A 14,576-nucleotide genomic window follows, 5' to 3' on the forward strand; every position below is an offset into this window, starting at 1 on the left:
GGCGCGGGCGGAAGAAGGGCTCCGTGCGGTGGCGCACCATGGTCGACTTGAAGTGGTGGTCCTCCGTGCCGGCATAGGTCACCGGCGCCATGTGCGCCTGCGCCTGGTGCTCGCGCGACTCGTACCGCGCCTGCTGCCGCATTGACCGCTCGGTCCACAGCCACTGGTTCTCGCGGCACTCGATCTGCTCGTCGGCGCACAGGAACGGCTCGCCCTCGGCCTCGGCATAGAGCGTGTCAACGGCGCGCACTACGCACGACGTTTGGCCCACGCACACGCTCGCCACGCGCTTCTTGACCGTCGCTGGCGAGGCCTCGCACGCGTCGTGCACCGTGAGTGGCGTCGTCGTGGTGGCGACGTCCTCGCACGAGCCCTCGATGCGGCCGTAGCGCGCCCACACGATCTCGGAGATGATACCGCCGGCGGGGCACTCCAGGTGCACGTTGTCGTCGTCGGTGGCGCCGCGCGCGAACAGCTGCCCTTGGCCGAAGCCGCAGATTCCCTGCGCCCCTGCACACATATCAGAACAGAATATTACAGCAGCAAGAATCAAAAAATGTGAGAAATGTGGTGGTAAATTTGAATTAATAATATTATTTTTATAAAAAAGACGATACAACATGAGCACCACCATCGTCCTCAAGGACTTTGACAGTACGTCACGCGCTACCGCCCCACCACCCATACCGCCGACCCTTTTCGTGGGAGCGATTTTCTTTTTGTTTCTTGGCTGCCCTTTCGTTTTTTCTGTCTTTTCTTTTTGGGTTTTGTTTGTTTCTTGCCTGCCTTTGATTTCGACGGGCTGTGGGGGGGGCGGGCGATGCAGCAGGCGCCACTGTGTCGCAGGAATTCACGGTGAGCACGGTGCCGGCACTGGGCTCGTTGGAGGGCCGGCCTGTGCGGGCGGAATGGGTGCTCGACGTGCAACAACGAGCGGGCTCGACGGGGACGGGTTTCGTGCGCGACTGGTGGCTCGACTTTGCCTCTGACAACTGCCTCCATTTCCAAGGTAATTATCCCCCCCCCACGCCAAGCCCCAACACTCCCTCACTTGTGGCCATAAGGAGTATCGGAACTGCTTGGCCACGCCTCCGTTCACCCCCACCTAGGTCGTGGTGTGTGTGCGTGTGTGCGTGTGTGCGTGTGGGTGTGTGTGTGCGTGTGCGTGGTGCGTGGTGTGCGTGGTGACAACTTATGTGAGCTTATGGACAGAGGAAGTGAGAAAAAGAAGAGAAGTTAACCCGTGGCAGGAGGGAAGGGCCAGCGAAGAAGTCGAGGAAGAACAGGTCGGCGTCGTCGCCGCCCACCCGGTTGCGCCCGCGCCTGTCGCACAGGCTCACCCGCACGCTCTGCTCCCGCAGCACCCGCACCTCGCCCCCGTCGGCCTCGTTGCCGACGGCCTTCACGATCGAGCTCGCAATGTCGAGCGGCCCGTAAAGCATGAAGCTGCCCTTGACCTTGGACTCCCTCGACAGGTCGCCGCCCTGGTTGGCCTGCCACACGACGGCCACCGTGAGGTGCGAGAGGTCGGTGTCGGCTTCGTGCTCGCGCATGTAGGCCGCCAGATGGCCGGCGGGCATGATGCACAGGCCTGAGGTGGTGAGCGCATCCGACTGAGAAACATGTCGGCCGTCGTAGGGCGTCACCGGACCCGTCCACACGACATCATCTTGAATCACTTGCCCGTCCACCACCCTATGTTGGTGGTGTTGTTGGTATTTGGGGTGGTTTGTTGGTCAAGCCCAAGGGGAGTGAGCGACGTTGTCAAACGCACTTGACTTCGGCGGGCGTGCCGCGAGAGACCCGGCAGAGGGCCGACATCAACAGCTCGGGCTTGGGCATCACGAGGCCGGTCAAAGCGATCACCGTCTCGCCCTCCAGCGTGTAGTCGCCTCCCAGAGGCGCCGTGGACTGCAGCACCGGTTCGTCATCGGCGTACACTGTTCAACGCCCGCACCAAGAAACACACGACACACACGCAACACACGCAACACACCCAACACAACGCAACACAACGCAACTCACACGACACACACGACGGCACAGACCAGGGGGTGAGCGCCGTGGCAATCGGAGGGAAGGAGCGTGGGGGGAAAGGCGAACGGGAGATGTGATTGACTGGACTGAGCGACACGAACCTTTTTGGCATTGGTCGCCGTGATAGCGCTCGGGGCACACGCACTCGGTGGTGGCCTTGTCCTTCGACCACCAGCAGCTGCCCCCATTCTGACAACCGCCCGAGCAGGCAGGGAAGGAGGCCTTGGCGGAGCGCGAGACGCCGAAGCGGGTCTGCACTTGCACCTGGAGGTCGAGCGCTGTGATGGGGGCCGACTCGGGCATGACCAGGTTGCACGAGATCTGCGTGGCTGTGGTTGGTGGCAGAAGAGTGGGTAGTGGTGTTTTTTAGGATTCGTGCTCGTGTGTGTGTCGTGTGTGTCGTGTGTCGTGCGTCATGTGTACCAGAGTCTTGGATGGTGTTGGCGATGCACTCGGTGTGCAGACCAGTGATCTGCACCCTGGGCAGGTCCTGAGCGTCCGGGTTGAGATCCTTGCCGTTGATGTAGAGCTTCAGGAGGTTGGAGGCGGCGACAACAAGGGCTTCCTTGATTACTGGCCCGCCAGCCTGCAGTACGCCCACAGGCGCGACAGTGTGTCAGATACCCAACCAACCACCCGCCCACGAAACGATTGGCAACAAAAGGGGTACCATGTAATTGGTATCACGCTTGAGGATGAGGCCGTCGACCGTGGTGGAGCAGACCTGGTCTCCCAACATGTACGACCTGTCGAGGAAGACCAGCGTTTTCGACCAGGCCACCTGCTGGCCGAAGTTGAGGGAGAGCAGGTCGAAGGGGACGTAGCCCTGCATGCGATGCCTGGCGTCGTCGCCGTGCTCCCAAAGGCAGTTGCGCCCCGGAGCGTCCTTCTCCCAGGCGTCTATGGTCAGCCGCAGCTGGGCCTGCTTGGTCGCAAAGGCGATCTCCGCGGGCACGGACACGCTTCTGTCCTCCCACGGCAGGGCGTATCTCCCCGTGTTGCGGGTGATACATGTGCTCTGGCCCCCAACCTCGAAAGTCCAGGCCCACTCTTCATCCTCGTCGGGGTCGAAGCTGGTGACCGCACGTCATCATCACCATCATCACCGCCGCCGTGGTCGTCATGAGTCAAAAAAACAGCACCAACCACCCACCACCCACCACAAACGAAACGGCCGAGTGAATGGGAGTAAAAATAAATCACTTTCTAACCAGCTTTCAAGGGCGAAGGGGGCACAGTACTGCTCACAGTTGGCGCTGATCTGAAGTCTGGTAATCGTGAGGGTGTAGTCCGCCGCTTGACACACCACTATGAGACCAGCCAAGAACAAGAAGACGACTCGAACCGCCCACAATGGTGAAGATGACGACGAAGAAGACTTCGACGACCACCCCACCATAGTTCGAGCGCGTGTGGGATGTTTGCACTCGAGACTCCCCCAAAGTCCAACTGGGCTAGAAGACAAGCAACTAACTAGTTGGCTTTGTTGAAGAGGAAACAACCATTATTGGGCCTGTGTGACTAAAAACGTTTAGACATTCGCCAAACACTGCCCACGGGTCCATTGTCTTTTTTGGCCAAAGGGAACACAGATCTCGCGGTGCTTTTTCTCCACCATCCCTTGTAACTCTCGGAACATGCCAAGCGCAGAAAATAGGCAAACTCTCATACGTTTATGACCGAGGGCCTTGGCCTAATCGGTTTTCCGTTGCAGGGCAACGTGCGCACCACTCACGCGTGGCAAGCAGCCCAGGTCAGTAGTAGTTAGCTCGAGCCGGAAACTGTTTGGCGCGTTGTGTTGCACACGCTTTGTGCCCGCTCGCCTGCCCGAGATTGGTGGGTTTTGATTGAACGGTGATCACCCCTATGTCTACAACAGGCAGCGCTGGAGAGCTGGAACGGCAAGCTCGCATCGGGCACCACGCCTTACCAGGTTGCCAATATCAACTCCATCACCTACCAGGTTACCACACCCACCCACCCACCACCCACCCACCAACGCGAAATGATGATTCATAAGTTGACCAACCCACAAAATGCGGTAATTATCTCAGGTGGTGTCTGGCGTCCTCATCACCACCGACCTGTCGGTGACGAATGGCGTTCACACTGTGAATCTGGTGGCCACCCAACATCTGAGTTCCCAAGTGGGTTCTTCCATGCTCAGCACCACCACTGTCGCTGGTACGTGCCATGCACTTCATTTGTTACATTTATTTATTTATTTATTTTTCTCAGATATTATTTGCACACGACTCTGACCTCCTCCTTTTATTTTCAAATATATTCATTTTTATCTATATTAGCACCTGTCGGTACGGGCGCGGCGGCGGTCAGCGGGGCTGCGGTCGCTCTTGCGGCCCTCGGTGGTGTGGCCCTCCTGGTGGTCCTGTCGGTCTCTGCCGTGGCCGGAACGGTGGTCTACCGGAAGCACCGCAAGGCTCAACGGACCCTCGCGCAGCAGGAACCCGACCAGTTCTCGCCCCACGCGCAGATCGAGGTTCGTGAAACATTACCGCGACACACACACACACACCACACACACGACACACACCACTCACACACACCCTCACCACACACACACGACACACTCACACACACACCAACTGAGGAGTGTGGGGGGGGGCGAGCAGATGGACATGATTATGCAAGGCATTCAGTCGAGTAAGGAGGAGGAGGAGGAGGAGGAAACGGGCGATGGTGCTCGACTTAAGGCCGCACATACGGACGGCGGCGGCGGCGAGAAGCCGACGTGGCGGATGCGTATCAAGTCCATCACTGCGCGCAGTCCCACCATCCTTGTGGAGGGCAGCAACACGAGCCGTCGGCCTGTGCCGCTGGGGGGCATCGTTGCCGCGGGCAGACCTCCCCAACAGCAGCAGCAGAAGGGCCCCAAGGCATGATTCAGGTCCTCCGCTGGTTTTCTTCTTTTTGAAAAGAAAACAATAAAAACAAGAGACACCACAAGTTACTGTTCTCTGCGCGGGCGCAGGTGAATCGCGGCCACGACGATGGCAGCAGCCAGGAGGGCTGCGAGGGTGAAGCTGCCCACCAGGGTGAGGCCGATCACTGCCGCGTGGTACCTCCCCGCCGCTGTCGTCGCCGGCTGCGGCTGCTGCTCCTCGTCGTCGTGGGCGTGCACGGTGCAGGCGAAGGCGAACTCGACCGTGAAGGTGGTGTTGATGAGGTGGCTCCTGGACACCACGCGGTAGGAGCCCGGCGTGAGCACCGGCCCAGCAACGGCCACTGTGCCGCGGTCGAGCACCACGTCGGGCATGGGCTGCGGCCCGATGATGGAGACCACGTGGTCGAGCAGGTCGCGGTTCTCGAGCACCACCACGTCGCCCACCGCCAGCCGCTGGTCCACGGCGCTCCACACCGACGTGTCCACCATCTGCGGCTTCACCAGGCGCAGCAGGTGCCTGGTCGGCGCGCTCCGGTAGTTCTCCGTACGCTGGGCCACGCGCGTGGTGGCGTGGAGAGCCAGGGCAGCGTCGCGGTAGTGCGTGGTGGCAAACCAGGCGTGCACGTTGTTCGACTCCATCACCGCGCAGCCGTGCTCGTAAGCCGCCACGTGCGCCAGCAGCGAAGCGTCGTAGTTCAAGAGGTCGGAGCGGTCGATGCAGCGACCGCAGGCGTCGGTGGTCTTGGCGTTGTAGCGCACGGTCAAGTGGGTCGACACGGTGCTGCTCTCCACCGTGGTCAGTCGGTACTGGCCGGGTTGCGAGATCTCGATGTGAAGCGAGTTGCCCGGCCGCAGCGTCGGGGAGAAGAAAGAGAGCTGCCGCTTGGCCCCGCTGTCGTCGTCGTCGTCGCCGCCGAGCCGTTCGAGCGTGACAGTGTAATCACGGCCCGCGTGCAGGTTCTGCACGAGAAGCGTCTCTCCGGCGTCCAGCGTGCTGCGCACCGCGATGGCCTGGAAGTCCCGGATGACGACAGTGGCCTGGGCGAAGGGCAGGAAGCAGCACGTCGTGTTGTCGCCGCCGCACACGCCGCACAGGTCGCGCACCAGGCCCGAGTTGGGCACGCCGTCGCAGCCGGCGCACGTCGAGTTGTCGCCGCCGCACACGAAGCACTTGTCGAGTCGTTCGCCCTCACACTGACATGCCCTGTTCACCCCCCCCCAAATACATACAAATTACAATCGAAATCCACGCAAGTTTGCCCCCATGTTTCGCTCTCGTAGACAGGTGGGGCGTTGGCGTACGGGTCGGTGGGGAGGCGCCCGCCGAAGCACTGGCCGGCGCAGTCCTTGGCGGCGTTGAACTCGCGCCCGGTGGTGCCCAGCACGCACTCGCCGCACTCGTCCACCACGGCCTTGCCGCCGCACACGCCCGTGCAGTCCCGGCTAGAGCTGTCGTCGCCCTGCGCGTGGCACACGCCGCACTCGTCGCGCGTGGCCTTGCCAAAGCACGTTCCCTGGCAGTCCTTGTGTGCATTCGGCTGCGGCCCCATTGCAAAGAGCACAAATATTGTTAAAAAAACAAAACCACCACAGATGACAGAGCAGGGCAAGAAGTAAGTTGACTGGCAAGAGGGGGGGCGAACCGGAAGACCAGAGCGGCCATCCACACAAACGCCGCACTCGCCCACGTATGCCGAGCCACCACAGGTGTTGGCGCAGTCCACCCAGTAGCCATCGCCCCTGTGGTAGTTTTCGGGCAGCGCGCACACGCCGCACGGATTGCGAAGAGCCGTGCCGTTGCACACGCCCATGCAATCGACCAGGCCGTCCTCGCACTCATCGCGCTCGGCCACCGACCGGGCCAGCTGGACGCCCGCCAGGGAGTTGGAGGAACAACCGCCAGCCGCACAGGTGGTCGGGCAGTAGACGCGCACCACTTTGGCCTGTAGGCGGGGTCCCATCCCAGTGCCTGAAAGCCAACCGATTCAGCCACGCAAGCATAGGGGGTCACCACTAAAGCGTGGGTCGGCAAGCACCTTCAAGCGAGATCTCCAACTGCCGGGCCGTAGTGATGTATCTGATTGGGGACCCGTTGGCACTCCTGAGTTTTTGAGAACAACAACACAGAAACCATGAAAGTGTCAAACGACCAGCCATGACTTGTACGGCCAGCGGAGCGGAGATGAGGCGTACCTAAGGTAGACTGCGTAGTTGGTGCCAGGTGGTGCGCCAGAGTCGCCCCAGGATAAACTCACGCTTGTGTTTAGGCTATTAAAAACGGCTTCCAAGCCGTAGGGAGCCATGTGGCTGGTCAAGCAATAGCCCTGCGAAGCCGCCAAGCACAGGGAGCAGTCCAGGTGGGGGCAGTGCGCGGGGCTGAGGGTCCACTGGTAGGGCTTCAACAGGAGCGAGGAGGGAACAGTTGCAGTTCCGCTGCAACCCCGGTAGACGTACTGATAGTCGCCGTTCCCGTCTGCGTGGAGCTTCACGAGCAGGGCGCCCAGATCGACCCTCCACTCCTGCGCGCGGAACATGAGGAACCGCGTGGCACAGGTGACGCCCGGCGGAAGCGGCACGCACCATAGGGTCCCGTTCGGCTCGGCGTGGTAGCCGGCATAGCCGCCGGCCAGGACCACCGACCGCAGCTGAGCGGCTTGGGCCGGGGCCGGACCCTCGGTACAGGTGGTCTCGTAGTCGGCCGTGTCGGTCAGGCCCCGGCCCAGGGGGAGGCACTGGGAGCAGTCCCGGTCGGACCCGGGGCAGTGGACCGAATCCATGAGCCAGTTGCGCGGACACAGCAGGAGGGTGTTGGTCGTCGGAACGCACTTGACGATGCGGTAGAGCCAGCCGCCGTCCTGGTCGCCCGACAGGCGCACCGAGGCCAGGGGGTGCTGGTTGATGTCCAGGTTGGCCATGTTGGCGCCCATGAACAGGCTCCCCGAATCGGCGCAGCTGGCCCCGCTCCAGGCGGCCGTGTCGAGCAGGCGCAGGTAGAGCAGGGCCTGGCTGCACTCGGTCGCCCCGGCGATGGCCTGACCGGTGAGCCTCTCCACCGGGAAGGTCGACTCGGCCCCCGCGATCCGATACGACAGTGCAGACGCGGGGGCGCTGTCGGGCACAGCGCCCAGATTCGGGTGCGGCTGGGTCGCGCCGCAGCGGCACGAGCAGTCGGCGGTGCGCACGCAGCCGGCGCCCGCGCACGCGTTGTGGCACTCGCACGAGCAGGCGCCGTCATTCAGCACACGGCCGCCGTTGTTACAGGTGTCCACCGGGCACGTGCAGTCGCGATCAACAGAGGGGCATTGGCAGCGGCACTCGGCCGCGTCGAGGGTGCCGTTGCCGAAGCAGGCCGTGGGGCAGGGCCGGTTAGTCGGCGCGGCGTCGCCCCAGCAGACCGTCACCTCGTCATCGCGCATGCCGCACGCATAGCCGCGGCTGGCCGCCAGAAGCACGAACCGCACGCCAGCCGGCGGGTTCAGCACCCCGTGGGCGTTGTTCCCCCAGCACAGGGGGCTACCGTCGGCTTGGAGACCGCAGACGAATCCCTCACCGAGCGTCAGCTGCACGAACGCGGTCGCGCCGATCGAGCCGGCCGGCTTTGCCGGGGAGCTGTTGCCCCAGCAGGCGGCGAAGTGGTTCGCGTTCAGCGCGCAAAAGTCATCGCGATTCGACACGAGGGTGCCCGGCAGGAAGGCGCCCGGTGGCGGCTGCGGAGGCGGGGACCCCACCGGCGGTGGTGCGACTGGAGCCAGGCACCGAAGTGCACCGGTGCCCTGTTCGACGCCGCAGGCCCACGAGTCGCCCATCACGATCTGGGCCAGGACCATCGACTCGTGCACCTGGCCGAAGGCCTTCTGGCTCCAGCAGATGGGAGAGCCGGTGTCGGCCAAGATGCCGCAGGCCCGGTTCTGCGTGAAGGCCACCTGGCTGAAGGAGTGGTTGCCGTTCATTTCGATTTCTGCGCCGCGGCAGTCGAACCGGAGGTCGTCGGTTCGCACGCACATGCTCTGGTCGCGAACCATGATCGACTGCGCCGTCGAGGAATAGGACATGGCCTCCTCGCCCCAGCATTGCACGTAGCCGTCGTAGGCAAGGGCGCACGCGAACGAGACACCCGATGAGATGGCCCAGAACTGTTGGTTGGTGGGGGCCGCGACCGAGGCGCCGCTCGGCCCGTGGCCCCAACAGTCCACGTGGCCGGTGGAGCGCAGCGCGCAGGCGTAAGTGGGGTGAGCGAAGAGCTGCGGCTTGGTGGTGGCCAGGCCGGAGGCCAGCGCAACGCTGGCCAGGACGAGCAACAGGAGGTACAAGAGCTTGTCCTCCCACATCAGCCTCCTTTGTCTAACTTGAGCAGCAAACGTTTTCCTTCCCTTCTTCTTCTTCTTCCTCCTCCTCTGTAACAATGGAGCAGGTCTCGAGGTTGTGCTGCTGTTTTCCAATGTGCCGGAAACCGCAAACTGTGCCCAAGGGCAGGCACGATGATCTCCGACCTCGTTCGCTGCTGCTGGGGCTCTTGGCCCTCTGGGTCCCCGTCGGCTTCCTTTTCTTTTCGTTGGTGGTGAGGTGCGCTCCTGCGAAGCTGTGACAGCCTCCTCATGGAAACGGCGGTGATCTCCCAAGTTTCGATTCCGGCAGTGTCCTGGCCTCTCGCAATGCGGCCGTAACCTAGGCCACCAATATATTGTCATGTGTTGGTTGGTTGTTGTGCTGTTTTTGATATGTATATGGGTCCTAGGGCCAAACATACCCTTGTCTCCCCAGGTTACGCCCCAGGAGTTGGCAATGAGCCAATAGTCGCCGCCCTCATCAGGAGCTGTGCCCCACCTGTGTTTCAATACAGAAAAAGAAAAAATAACATGCATCAGTGATGCATCATCACAAGTCCAACAAGTCCAACAATCTCACATGTGTGTAGCAAAAGGCAAAAAGCAAAGCGGCGGACCCGATGACTGTGACCACATGACCGCCTATGAAATCCCAAGAATCCCACGAGCAATTCCCGGCATATACGGCGGTTGGCGGATTGGTATTACTGGAACCGGGAAGACAGGCCACCCGCGGTAGGGTGAGCGCCACAGACATATATGTCACACATATGACGACGACGACGGTGTGTGTGTGTGTGTGTGTGAAGGTGAGGCGCGTGGTGTGTGTTGCCAGCGTGAGAACCGAAGAAGGGGCCGTACTAGAAATCTTTCAGGCTGTGGCACACGTAGATGTTGGCTGCGACGGGACCGTTCGTCTGAATCTCTTGCATCATATCCGTGACAGACGCCGAAAGAAGCCGGGTGGGGCCGTTCGCCTTGGTAAGGTAAGCCAGTTTCGGCAGACCGGTGTCGTCGCACCGGGGCTGCGCATGATGACCACCACCAGCCGCCAGCCACCAGCAGCAGCCACAGTAGAGAAGTCGTCAACGCCAAGCAGCACACGGTAAGGGAGGCGGGGGCAATGCGTACCCGGCAAAAGATAGGGCTGTGATCCCAACCTTCGGAGTATCTGTAGGGTCGGCACGAGACTGGAGGCAGGCCCGCGGAGCCCACGAACATGGCCGCTTCCCCATTTGATCCGCCAGCGCACGGGTTGCCGCCCGATCCCATGGGATACAGACAGTCGAGCAACTCCTGGGGCGCGAGCTGGTAGAAGCTGCACATCCTGTCCGTGGCTGCTGTGGCGACAGCAAACGCGGCACCGCTTTCACGCAATCACGGGGAATTGAGATTGAAGAACAACCACACCACTATTGGCAAAAAATGATGGTGATGGTGAAAAGTGGTGGTGGTGGTGGTGGTGGTGGTGGTGCGGTGTACCTGCCACACAGGCCCTGGTTCATGATGGGGGTGGAGCACGAATGCGCTTCGCGCCAGTTGAACGACTCTTGGACTACATACACCACCAGGAGAAAAAACAAACAAACAAAAAAACAAACAAACAAAACACGTCACATCAACTGAATACAAAGTTGATGGTAGAGAGGGGAGGGGGGGGCGAAGAGCGTACAGCAGCCGTCTGTGCAGGCGATATCGATGGCGTTGCTTGCCCGTCCCTCGCGCCAGTTGAGCCGGGCTGCGCCACCGCACACGCCCTCGCAATCGACGCGCGCCGAGCCGCCGCACACGCCCTTGCAGTCCATCGACGCACTCGGTCGTCGGCCCGTGGTGCCGCCCGTGCACTCGCCGCACCTGTCCAGCGCCGCCGAGCCATGGCACACGCCGGCGCAGTCGATGGCCGGGTTGGGCGTGTAGCCCGGCGCAGTTGGATCGGCGCACATGGCGCACGCGTCCAACCGGGCCGCACCATGCGGCACGCCCAGGCAATCGCTGCACGTCGAGTTGTCGCCGCCGCACACGCCGCACGCGTCGACGGCGATGTCCGACGGTTCAACCACGATGACGCCGTGGATGGCCGTGTTGTGCTGGTCGTGCCACAGGTAGAGGCCCGGGCTGAAGAACCGGTGCGGCATGCTCGCTGCGCCCGGCGCCAGCGCGGATCTCCCGTCGCGCCCGGGCGCGGCCACGGTGTCTATGAGCGTCGTGCTGTACTTGGCACCGCCGCTGCTGGGGCTTGATGAGCCCATCATGAGGCTGCGCATGCCTCGCTGCTTCGTCGTGGTCGTCGTCGGGTCGTTGGTCATCGTTTCGTTGTTGGCGCTTGCCGCGTCGGCCGTGGTGGTGCCAGCGCTGCGGGGCCGTGCCTGCGCCATCTGGACGAACGACATGCCCTCCTTGATGAGAGGCCCGACGGCGGAAATGGCGGCCGTGGGGGGCACGGGCACGCCAAAGGCCAGCGGGATGAAGGAGGCGCCCACCGGGATGCCGACGCGCAGCACGCCCAAACCTACCCGGCCGATGGTGGACGCCACGTACTGCGCCGAGCCGCCCGCGGGCGCGTTCTCCTGCCAGGTCTTGAGCTGCGCGTCGAGCATGTTGAGCGGGATCATGACCGGCGCGACGGCCAGCGACACCGGGTCTAAGTTGGTCGCGAGGGTGACCAATGACATCGGGTCCGACGCGACGGCCACGAGGGAGTCGCCCGCGAATGACACCGAGCCCGACGCGACGGCCGCGAGGGAGTCGCCCACGAATGACACCGGGTCCGACGCGGCCTGCGCCAGAGTGTCAACGGCGGAGCTCACCATCTCCGGCGCGCTCTCGACGACGTTCTGAGGGTCGAGCAGCACGTCGTCGACTGCGTTGGTCAGCGTCTCCCGTACGCGCTGGCGTCCGGGCCGATCCTGGTCGGTCCGGGTCTGGCGCCGACGCCAACCGACCCAGACGGGCCGGGGCCTGCGCCAACCGACCCCGGTCCGACGCCCAGTGACTCTCTCCCTCGTTTGTCGCGACAGAGGCAGCGGATTCCGCTCGAGCTCGAGTCGTCGTCGTCGTCCGCTTTTTTGTTGTGGGCCTCCAAGTTGCTGGCGGTCCTTCGCGCAATGGCCTGGCCCACTTCGGGAAGAAGAAGAAGCAGTGGCGTCCTGGTCGAGTTGGCGATCGGCGACGACAGGCTCTGAAGTTGGAGCTGCTGCTTCTGCGCCACGAGCTTCGACACCACCAACGAGCGCAGCGATCTGCTGCTCCCGGGCTGGTGTGTCGCCCGCCGCGTGTTGGCTTGATTGCGCGCGACCCGGCGGTGGTACGTGTCATGTTGGTCGTCGTCGTCGTCCGCAGTCGGGGCGCAGCAGACGCCGCTCATGGCATACTGCTCCTTCTCCTCCTCCTCGTCGTCCGTCTGGTAGGCCGCGCCAGCGCTCGGGTCCGATCCGTCGCCACGGTTGGTGTCGCTCGATCGTTTCTGGCGCAAACGGGCCTCAAAGAAAGCGCTGCCTACCGGACTCGTCGCCCGCCTGTTGTCGAGCCCGCACATGGTTCTTGGTCAGTTAAATGTTTTTAAAAAAAGAGTGGGTGTGGACGGACCAGCTGGGGGACAGCTCGGCGTCGGCGTCGTCGTGCGGCGACACGGCAGACGAAGCGGTGGACCGGCGGCGGAGGTACTGCGTTGTGGCGTCTGGCGCCGGTCCGTGTCTGTCACCAGAGGGATCCACGGCCACTTCCACGCGGTCTTTGATCCACATCGTCGCCGTGTGCTTCTGCGGACGTGAGAGCACGAAAAAGAATAAAGATAAGAAAAAGAAAAAGAAAAAGAAAGATTAGAGAGCGTGGGAAGGGGGTGCACCGCAAGGAAGGTGTCAATGCCACGGTCGTCAAGCTGATCGGTGTTGTCAGGCTGGGCCGTAAAACGCGACAGTTCGACCGCGGGCGCGGCCTTGTAGTCGTAGGCCCCGCCCATGATCTCCACCTCCCGGTCGAGCAGGTTCTCCCACACCACTAGGTCGCCCACGCGCGCCCGCGTCACCATCGACGACCACGACGACGACGACCCACCGTTGTCTTTGCTGTTGTGGTGGTGGTCGACGCGTACGTAGTGCCACTGGGCATGCGCCGGCTTGGGAATGCAGCACGTCGATCCGTCGCCGCCGCACACGCCGCACGCGTCCACCGCCTTGCCCGACAGCGCCACCCCGTCGCACCCGCCGCACGTCCCGTTGTTCCCGCCGCACACCCCGCACGCGTCCACGCGCCCGTAGCACGCCACGCTCACCGTCTGCGCCACGTGCGAGATCACGTTGGCCGCCTCCGTCGAGAAGCCCGAGTGCAGGATGACGGCGTGCAGCTCCTGCTTGCCGAACAGCGCCCGGTTGCGCGTGTCCCAGAAGAGCTTGACCTCGTAGCGCGTCGTCGTCGTCGTCGAGCCCATCACGCGCGGCACCAGCACCGTGCCGATCAACCGGCCGCCCGCCTGGCTGCCCACGCCGCCGCCGTGCCACAGCTGCACGAGCACGTTGGCCCGCGTGAAGGTGTCGCCCAGCACCGTCGCCTTCACCTGGTACCCGATCGTGAGCCCGCTCCCGTCGCTCGCCATCACCGCGCTCAGTCGCGATGGTGGGGTCGAGCCGCAGGGTCTGGAGCGTGTAGCCGCTGTTGGCCATGTCGTGGAACAGGAGGCTGTAGGCGTGGTTGTTGTCCTCGTGCATCTCGTCGAGCTCGTCGTTGTCGTCGATCGTCGCGTGGATGTTCTGCACGCCGTCGAAGAGGAACAGGAACCACACCTCGCGCTTGCCCTGGCCCGGGATCAGCCCCACCTCCTCGATGCCGACTGCATTTGGTGTGGCACACGCAACACACCACACACGCACACGACCAACGACCAACGACACGCACACGACACGACCAACGACACGACACGCGCTGAGTGAGACCCTAGGAGTGAGAAAAGGAGCAATGGTTTGCGGGGGGGGGGTACTGAGGGCGTTGTCGTCGAGCAGGCACGCCTCGTCGAGGCAGTTGTCGGGACTCCCGCGCCACAGCGCCACGCGCACGTTGCGCGCGTCCACGAGCGCCTTGTTGCGCACCGTCACCGCCACCTCGACCACCTCGCCCTCGCGCGGCACCGCCGGCGTCGCCACCATCTCCTTGGTCAGCATCGTGCGGTCGCGCTTGAACGTGGTCCACCACCAGGGCAGGTTGAACGCCGGGTCCGGCTTGCTGTAGGTGCGCTCCCACCACGTGGACACGCCCGGGTAGTAGCCCGGCTCGGCCGTGTAGTCCACCTTGAGGTACTCGCGGCCGTCGGGCGCGCG

The 14,576-nt window shown here is 63.0% G+C and overlaps 5 protein-coding genes and 1 pseudogene across 5 annotated transcripts in view; 2 read left to right on the forward strand and 4 right to left on the reverse strand.

Moving 5' to 3' along the window:
• Window positions 1-634, reverse strand: part of ACA1_029840 (uncharacterized protein) — a gene marked incomplete at both ends in the record, with an annotated part of 2,685 nt that extends 2,051 nt beyond the window's left edge. Inside the window, 2 exons of the mRNA XM_004342396.1 lie at window positions 38-502; window positions 629-634. Of these exons, the coding sequence (XP_004342445.1) occupies window positions 38-502; window positions 629-634 (471 nt within the window). The remainder of the gene's footprint in view (window positions 1-37; window positions 503-628) is intronic.
• Window positions 635-819: 185 nt separating this feature from the next.
• Window positions 820-1,011, forward strand: ACA1_030050 (uncharacterized protein; the record flags this gene model as incomplete). The annotated part of the gene is made up of 1 exon (XM_004342397.1): window positions 820-1,011. A coding segment is annotated over one exon (192 nt), but the record flags the coding sequence as incomplete, so codon positions are not given.
• A 36-nt stretch (window positions 1,012-1,047) lies between these two features.
• ACA1_030060 (EGFlike domain containing protein) lies at window positions 1,048-3,128 on the reverse strand (the record flags this gene model as incomplete). Its single annotated transcript, XM_004342398.1, is given in 7 exon segments — window positions 1,048-1,089; window positions 1,242-1,695; window positions 1,775-1,940; window positions 2,139-2,366; window positions 2,461-2,623; window positions 2,708-3,110; window positions 3,124-3,128. The coding sequence occupies 7 exon segments, from the start codon at window positions 3,126-3,128 to the stop codon at window positions 1,048-1,050; spliced, it is 1,461 nt and encodes a 486-aa protein (XP_004342447.1).
• Window positions 3,129-3,712: 584 nt separating this feature from the next.
• On the forward strand, window positions 3,713-4,940 carry ACA1_030070 (uncharacterized protein; the record flags this gene model as incomplete). Its single annotated transcript, XM_004342399.1, has 5 exons — window positions 3,713-3,757; window positions 3,917-4,000; window positions 4,092-4,221; window positions 4,344-4,537; window positions 4,671-4,940. The coding sequence occupies 5 exons, from the start codon at window positions 3,713-3,715 to the stop codon at window positions 4,938-4,940; spliced, it is 723 nt and encodes a 240-aa protein (XP_004342448.1).
• A 65-nt stretch (window positions 4,941-5,005) lies between these two features.
• ACA1_030080 (uncharacterized protein) lies at window positions 5,006-9,270 on the reverse strand (the record flags this gene model as incomplete). The annotated part of the gene is made up of 5 exons (XM_004342400.1): window positions 5,006-6,146; window positions 6,245-6,480; window positions 6,586-6,911; window positions 6,979-7,043; window positions 7,136-9,270. 5 exons carry the CDS (start codon window positions 9,268-9,270, stop codon window positions 5,006-5,008), a joined length of 3,903 nt encoding a protein of 1,300 aa, XP_004342449.1.
• An 857-nt stretch (window positions 9,271-10,127) lies between these two features.
• ACA1_030090 overlaps window positions 10,128-14,576 on the reverse strand; it is a 12,403-nt pseudogene continuing 7,954 nt past the window's right edge.

Source organism: Acanthamoeba castellanii (assembly GCF_000313135.1).
Source record: "Acanthamoeba castellanii str. Neff unplaced genomic scaffold scf7180000084479, whole genome shotgun sequence".
NCBI lineage: Eukaryota > Discosea > Longamoebia > Acanthamoebidae > Acanthamoeba > Acanthamoeba castellanii.